This window comes from Drosophila innubila (assembly GCF_004354385.1).
Source record: "Drosophila innubila isolate TH190305 chromosome 3R unlocalized genomic scaffold, UK_Dinn_1.0 2_E_3R, whole genome shotgun sequence".
NCBI lineage: Eukaryota > Metazoa > Arthropoda > Insecta > Diptera > Drosophilidae > Drosophila > Drosophila innubila.
Window position 1 is genome coordinate 2,564,872 of NW_022995380.1, and position 8,276 is coordinate 2,573,147.

At 48.4% G+C, this 8,276-nt stretch overlaps 1 protein-coding gene across 1 annotated transcript; it reads right to left on the reverse strand.

Annotated features, from left to right (window-relative positions):
* Positions 1-1,897: 1,897 nt before the first annotated feature.
* On the reverse strand, positions 1,898-2,659 carry LOC117790279. Its single transcript, XM_034629673.1, has 2 exons — positions 2,437-2,659; positions 1,898-2,362 (listed from the first exon to the last, which is right to left on the reverse strand). The coding sequence occupies exons 1-2, from the start codon at positions 2,481-2,483 to the stop codon at positions 2,092-2,094; spliced, it is 318 nt and encodes a 105-aa protein (XP_034485564.1). The 5' UTR covers positions 2,484-2,659; the 3' UTR covers positions 1,898-2,091.
* Between the last annotated feature and the right edge of the window lie 5,617 nt (positions 2,660-8,276).

Here is an 8,276-nt window from a genome sequence, read left to right on the forward strand (position 1 = left end):
AGAGAGCTCTTTAGGTAGGCAAGGTAGCAATTAAGCGATAAATATTACATTTACTAAACTACAACACAATATATTACAAAACTTATTACACATGAATTAAAAACACTTACCAATTCACATATATATATATATTTCTATACATATTTATTTTGTTCATTCCGCGGCGTCTCCGCTCCAGCATCTTGCCTTTGGTGGCAACATCGTTGTGTTCCTGGTCTGTCTGTTTATTTGTGTCTCACTTCATTGTTGCCGTTTTAATGTCGTCAAGAAAACTGTAAATATAAAATATTAAAATTAGTCAAAATGTCAATAGAAATTAAGAAATTGAAATTATATTTGCCATGAGAACGAAGATGATGTCCGGCTAAGTTTTTTTGTGCAAGGGGAGGGGAAGCGAGATGTCCAACGCAGGCTGAGATTGGCCCGTTCGGGTGGCCAACATATGGGAGACGAGGAATGCATGCCGTCTCAGGAAGGGAGGGTACGCCCGGTCCAGCAAATGGTCCCTGTTCAGAACGGAAGAAGGATTAGTTTTGTTTTCTGTTTGTAATATAATTTTACGTACCTGTTGTATTTATTGTTGCAGTTTTTCGTCGCCGTCGTTCCTTTTTGCGTTGTTTGTTTTCTTTTTGTCGATAGCGATGGTAATTGAGCTGCAGCGGCAGTTTAGCGATGATTTATCGATTGTGCGAACTGCGGGCCAGGGTTGGAACCACACCCGTGAATAGTTCCGATGAGCTAGTCGGCGCGGCCCACCGAGTAACAACCAGTTCGTAACAATATGGCGCCCAATTTAAAAAAAAAAGATGATAATAAATTGCTATAAATGCAAATTCTCGTATCCGGGATTCGCGCCTCCGATGTCTTATGTGGCACGATAGGTGGCCAATAATCGCTCAGAGTGCGGCGTAATCCCGGAGTACGATGGAACCATAGACTAATCTATGTTACGGTGATGCGGAACGAAATGATATGGTTCGGATGGTACCGGTTGACACCTTCGTATGTTGACGAAGTGTATGCAACCGGGTATCGTAGCCTGGTGGCATCCGTGCAATATCAAAACGTTCTGTGATAAACTGTGATATTAGGTTAGTTTGTTTTTGTTGTGTCCAGTTAGTTTATTTATTATTTATTCATTTATTTATTCATACCAAACTATTCGTTCTGTCTCCTTCTGGTTCACGTCGAATGTGCTGGCCATAGCTTAGCAGAGCTTTGGTGACAGGTGTCCCAGGGTGATATAGGATCACTCCTGCGTCGCACCTGCCTCACAGCGCACCCCGATTGTGGCCAGAAGTGAGACAGAAGCCGAATAGAATGCAATTAGCGTTGCTGGGATGTCGTTCCTCAATCACTTGAGGAACCGTGCATTTCACCAATGCTTAAATGTTTGTCCAAGGTCTGAATTGCGCGTAGTAAAATGTTGGTTAGCCTGTGTTAGTTTTGTTTTCTCTCCCGTTAGTTGTTATATTTTTTTTGGGAAAAATTGGAACATTGTTTTTTCAATAATTACAGTTTATTTATTTATTTATTATTTATTATTTATTTATTTATTTAATTTTTTTGTGCGTAATTAAATTTTGTTTTGCTATTAGCAATAAATCGAATTAACAATCGTATTTATTTAGATATTATTTATTTATTTATTCGCTAGGATTCGTACATAGTTATTTCCTATACTCCAATTGTTCTAGATAGATTCTCTTAAAAATATTGTGTGAGGGCGATCAGGTTTCTTTCCCTTTATCATGGCCGAAGAATCAGGTTGGGAAGCTCAGGAGCGCCGGCTCAACAACCACCACGTCCGTCGGGGGTTTAGCAAGGACTCCGATGAACTTTCGCGGATTCCCAGAGAGGCAGCCTCCATCTGCCGAAGAACTGATCCAGTGGGAGAAAGAGGCGGCCGGTCAAGACCTTCAATATCCGAAGGAGCCGCAGAGAGACACGGTGCTCGAATCTGCCGTAAACGTCGCGGTTGCTGCGATGCATCAAACATATCGGAGCTCGTTGCGAGATGAAATAAGCGAGTCCCTGCGCGAGGACATCCGAGCCCAATTTTTAGAAATGATGAAGCTAATAAACGACAGACTAAGGCCTCCGAATGGTGGCTCGAGGACCGAAGCCTCCGCAGCGACGCATCCGGACGAACGGGCACCAAATTCGAGCACCGAAGCCTCGGCAGCACCAGCACCGAACACAGGAGCCATCCCGAAACGTGCGGAAGGGCACCGTTCGACAAATATTCCACCGCCAGTGACGCCAAGGCAATCCTTGCAGGTTCGACAGCCGGAGTTTGGCAGTCCACCGGTCGTGCCGGATCCGCAGGCAACGAACTGGAGAAATCCAACCGGCAGGAACCCTGGGCAGAACGAGAGGAGAGGGGATGAATATCGGGAAGACAATATGCAGTACCACGCTCGTGAGCGCACTCACCTGAAGCTGGAGCGATGGAATTTGAAGTTCGATGGCGAGGATCCCATGCACTCCGTCGAGGACTTCGTTTTCCGCGTGGAGTTCCTGCAAAGGCAATATCAGTGCCCGTGGAGAGATGTTCTGCGTGGGTTCCACAGCCTCTTGTCTGGTCGAGCGCGCGAGTGGTATTGGGTGCACGTAAAGCACTCTAGAGCCGACAATTGGTCGCAACTACGCCCAGCTCTGATGGACCGATTCAGAGGCTACCAGACGGAGCATGACATCATGCAGGAGCTAGTCGCGCGGCCCACCGAGTAACAACCAGTTCGTAACAACTGGTCCACGTTTTGGATTTGCTTGCCATTACGCTTGTTGTCCAGTCTGGTCAGTGTCTAGTATCGCTACCGTTCCATAGACCAAATGAAGCCGACATGTTAGTAGGAGCCTGCTGGCAAGCGGCAGCAACGATTATTACCGACAAATACCCACACCCGCCCATATTCATCTCACCCAATTTTTCTATGAATTGTGCATACGATAGTTCGTGATTGGTGTTTATGTTTTTTTTGTTTATTTGTCAGCTATTTATCTTTTTCAATTAAAATTAATTAGCAATTATTGGAAACAAATAATTGTTTTATTTACATTTTGTTGAATTTTCTTGCTGATAAATATTAGTAAAATTTATTTTAGGAATATTGTATAGGTATTTATATAGAAAATCGGATATAAATATATTATAAATATAGGAGTAAAATATTTCGTACATTTTTCTTTGTTATTTATATTATTTGTTACATATTAATTGTTATTTATGAATCGTTATATTTATTATTTTGGTTAAACCAAAAGCACATATATTTACAAAGACGGGAAATTAAATTAAATAAGTAAAATAAATAACAGAGTTAAATGGTAAGGGGAACCAGTGCTAGGAAAAAGAACATTCACCGATTAGCAAGAAAATATTTGGAGGTAGGACAGTTATTAAAACGGGATAAACAGGGAATGAGTTCGGCCAACAAAGGCAACCAGTCGGCAGAGCGCAAATTAAGACGCAGCCTTGATTATATTCGGAATAGAGGAGTGGAGGAGCTGGGTGTCACGACGCGGGCGCAGTCTGCTAAACACAGCGCTGAATTAGAGCCTGAAGAGCAAGATTTGCCACCCATGGAGTCGGATGGGTCACTACAGGGTGCCGTGGGAGGCACAAGTCAGCAAACAGGAACAGTACCGAAACAACGCTATTCCGAATTGCCGAGATCGGCGAATGCCGGTGCCAGTGGGTCAACCCCGAAGCGAAGGCAGCGCCCTACGAACTCCCAGTGAGATTCGGTCGGCAATAAACGTCGCCTTGTTCCAGAGCTTTGGCAGAATTTGCAGATCTCACGGCCCAGTTCCGCAAAGAGATGCTTGGGTTTATGATGGATATCCAGGATACCTTTAAGAACACGAAGCAAGCGGATCCCCCAAGGAAAGCCACTTCAAGAACCAGCAGGATCACTGGGCTCCTGCAAAGGAGACGGCTCACACGGCGCCGGAAATTGGATGGACAGCAGGGAACTGGAAAGGCAGCAGAGAGCCCAAGCCGGATATGAGTCGACGGTCAAGCCACGAGCAAAGGCGACACCGGGTCGGTTCTCAGGGTCAAACACGACCGAACGCGCGGAATTCAGATCCGACTGCAAGTTCGTCGCTGGGGCTGACGTTTGATGGAAGCTCTAAGAGTATGCCGGTAAAGGAGTTTATCTTTCGCGTGCACATGCAGAAAGCTTACCAGTTGCCCTGGTCAGAGGTGATCCGAATTTCCACCTGCTAGTGGACGGTCGAGCGAAGGATTGGTTCTGGATGCATGAGGACCGGGCAGATGATGGATTGGCCCAATTTGCGATATGCGTTGCAAATCCAGTTCCAGACCCGAAAATCCAGCTTCGAGCAGAGCAGGAGCTCAGGGAGCGTCGTCAACGACCGGGCGAAAGCGTCGACGAATACTTGCAGGAGATGTTGGCTCTCAGATCAGATTGACACCTTCTCGGACCGTGACCTGATCAAGGTGATCAAAGTCAACATTAAGGACAGCATATCACGAGTGATCTATCCGATGTACATTACGAACTGGGAGATGCTACGTGATGAGTGTCATGACGCTGAAGTGGGTGGCCAATAGATGGAGTCGTCCACAGACCGTTCCACCGCCCCAGAGACCATTCAAGGAGCGACATCAGGTCCAGGAGGCGTTTGTTCCAGAGCCGAGAGAACGCCAAATGATGAGCCGACAGAAGCTGTCGAAGCACTGTATCGGCCGCGCACGAAGTGGTGGCGAAGGCTTCATCATTTGTGTGCTGGAACTGCTGCAAGGCGGGCACTCATTTTGGGAATGCGAGTCCCCAGTGCGTAACATATTTTGTTACAGGTGTGGTCAGCCGGATGTGGTGTTGCCAAAATGTCCTAATGCCAGTCGGGAAACAGTCGACAGGGCAGGACAAAGGGGAGGAGTCGTGCTCTGCCGTTCCACCATCAAATTAGACACTTCCTCACATAACATTTTAGCCTTAAGTTCGAAAAAATAAGGAAAACATAGATACTATAAAGAATATCGTATTATTAAGAGGTAGTACGCACCCTAAGGAGCCCAGTGGTCGGTAAGACAGCCCGTAGAAGTTCGGGCGTAGCTTATGAGGAGGCCAGAGCACGGATCTTCGATCAGCAATCCACAGAAGAAAAGACAGGCCGGAACCACTTCCCGAGTGCATCGAGCCAGAACACGATACGAGTCGAGGAATCAGGAACGCCGACGGGTGTGCGATTCGGTGAAGATGGTGGTCAATGGTGACCGACGGGCTTTGCCGAAGTACAGCTACAAGGTCATCTCATGTTGGGTTTATTGGACACAGGAGCGTCCGTGAGTCTGCTGGGAGCAGGCGGGCTGGAATTGCTGGAGCAGCTGGGATTGCAGATGACACCAACGACAACCACAGTGCAGGCAGCAGGAGGCACGAGGCACAAAATTGTCGGCAAGGTAGACGCGATGGTCCAGTACGCGAAGATGGAAAGATCGCTTACGCTGTATTTGTGTCCTTCTCTCCAGCAGCCCCTTTACTTAGGTATCGATTTCTGGCGGAAGTTCGGACTTGCACCTAACATCGTAGGAGTCGAGGGGACTTGGTGGATTCAGAGTTCTTGACGAAGAGCGAACCCGTCGAGCCCCACATTTTGGATGCATCACAACAGCAGAGACTGGAAGCAGTAAAGGGCAAGTTTAGATCGTACGAGCGTGAAGGGTTAGGGAAGACTCACCTGGAGCAGCACTCTATACAGCTGGTAGATGGAGCAGTGCCCGTAAAGGAGCGGTTTTATCCGGTGTCTCCGGCAGTCCAGCAATTGCTGTATGCAGAGGTGGATGAGATGCTGCGACTCGGAGTGATAGAGCCGAGCGAGAGTCCGTGGAGCAACCGGATGACATTGGTGAGAAAGCCCGGGAAGAACCGGTTATGTTTGGATGCCAGGAAGTTGAATGCCGTCACCGTGAAGGATGCCTATCCGCTCCAAAACATCGAGTCGATACTGAGCCGAGTGGATGATACTGTGTATATCAGCAGCGTTGATTTAAAGCACGCGTTCTGGCAGATAGAGCTCGATCCGAAGAGTCGGGAGTACACGGCTTTAATTCCGGGGCGGCCTCTCTATCAATTCCGGATGATGCCGTTTGATTGTGCAACGCTGCACAAAGATTGTGTCGACTGATGGACCGCGTCATACCCCAGGCACTCGAGGCAAGGTGTTTGTATACTTGGATGATCTGCTGATAATCTCCAAAACGTTCGAGAACACATGGAACTAGTATCCAAGGTGGCGAAGTGTCTGAGCGATGCGAACTTGACGATCGGGCTGCAGAAATCCAACTTCTGTTTCAAGTACCTTCGGTACCTGGGATATGTCATCGGCGAGGGATGTTGCGAACGGATCCAGAAAAGGTGAAAGCGATTCTCCAAATTCCAGAACCAAAGAGCGTACGGCAGCTGAGGAGCTTCTTGGAACCGGTGGTACCGCAGATTCATCCGCGACTTTTCAGGTCTATCTGCAGCACTGACGGATTGCTTGAAGGAGAAGACGAAGTTCAAGATGACAGATGAGGCAATCGCAGCATTCCATGCCCTCAAGAAGGCACTTACCTGCGCTCCAGTCCTGGTTCACCCGGATTTTAAGCGCCCATATTTTATTCAGTGCGACGCAAGCCATGTAGGTATCGGTGCGGTGTTGTTCCAGAGGATGACGAAGATTCCGACAGACCAATAGCATTCTTTTCAGCAAAGCTCCGTGGAGCGCAACTCAACTACAGCGTCACGGAGAAGGAATGTTTGGCAGCGGTGAAGGCCGTCGAGAGATTCAGGCCCTACGTGGAGTTAATGCCCTTCACCATAATCACGGATCACGCCAGTCTGCAATGGTTGATGACACTGAAGGATTTGGGCGGACGTCTGGCGAGGTGGTCCATGGCTCTGCAGACGTTCCAATTCAAGATCGAGCACCGGAAAGGAAAGGACAACGTGGTGGCTGATATGCTGTCCCGTCCGTTCGAGCTGGATGAGCTGAATATCTTCGATTTCGAAACCACGGCGTTTGAGAGCGAGGAATATTTGGAACGGCTTCAGTTGGTGGAAGAGAACCAAGCACAGTTCCCAGACCTTCGAGTCGAGGAAGGACTCCTGTTTAAACGCGCGCAGTTTGCTCGTGAGGACACGGAGGAGTTCCAGTGGAAGTTGTGGATTCCGGAAGCCATCACTAGCACTATTATTCAGCAAGCACACGAGGGAGAGACCAGGATGCACGGAGGTGTGGCCAAGACGCTGGCGAGACTCCGGCAGTTTATTACTGGCCGAGGATGACCGTACAGGTGCGGGAGTATGTGTTAGGGTGTGACACGCAGGAGACGAAACACACAACCCAAATAACCAGACCTCCAATGGGAAAAAGGGTGATCACAGACCGTCCCATGCAGAAGCTCTACCTGGATTTGGGAAAGTATCCGAGGTCGAGGAAAGGGAACGCGTACATTCTCATCGCACTGGATCATTTAACGAAGTTCGTCTGGCTCAGGGCCATACCAAAAGCGACGGCGGTGGCGACTGTGAAGGTTTTGAAGGATGACATATTTCCGCAGTTTGGAGTACCGGAGGTAATACATACCGATAACGGGAAACAGTTCACGTCGCAAGAATTCAGAGCCTTGATAGACCATCACCGAATCGACCATAAAACTGCTAATTACTCGCCTCAGGCGAATGCATCGGAGCGTGTAATCAGTCCGTGTTGGCAGCAATTCGGACGCACGTAAGCGAAGGACCAGACGACGTGGGATGAAAGGTTGCCGGAGATCCAGGCGGCTTTTGCAGTGCAGTGCATTCGAGCACAGGAATGTCGCCATATTTTGCAATGTTTGGGCAGAACATGTTTCTGAGCGGCACTGACTACGCTCTGGCGAGGAAGCTAGGTGCCTTGGAGGATGCGGCTATAGCACCGTTGGCCCGCTCGGAGAAGCAACAGATTTATAGAGCGCGGATCCAGGAGGCGCTACACCAGGCCTACGAGAAGGCAGAAATGAGGTATAACTTAAAATCTCGAGAGGTTCACTACTTGCCTGGTCAAGAGGTGTACAAACGGAATTTTGTGCTTAGCGATTTGCCGGAATATCAACGCCAAATTCTGCCGGAAGTACGTCAAATGCCGGATCGTGAAGGCAGTTGGGAACAGCCTGTATGAGTTGGAGACACTGCACCTGATCGGGATTTTCCATGCCAGGACCTGAAGCAGTGAGCTTAGCCCGGCTAACTCAGTCAGAGCATGACACTCTGATCTCAGGG

Coding starts and splice junctions, on each gene's coding strand:
- LOC117790279 (XM_034629673.1), bottom strand. CDS start 2,483: ATGGGATCCTCGCCATCGAACTTCAAATTCCATCGCTCCAGCTTCAG. Junction 2,363..2,436: donor TTCCATCGCTCCAGCTTCAG/GTGAGTGCGCTC, acceptor CGTTCTGCCCAG/GGTTCCTGCCGGTTGGATTT.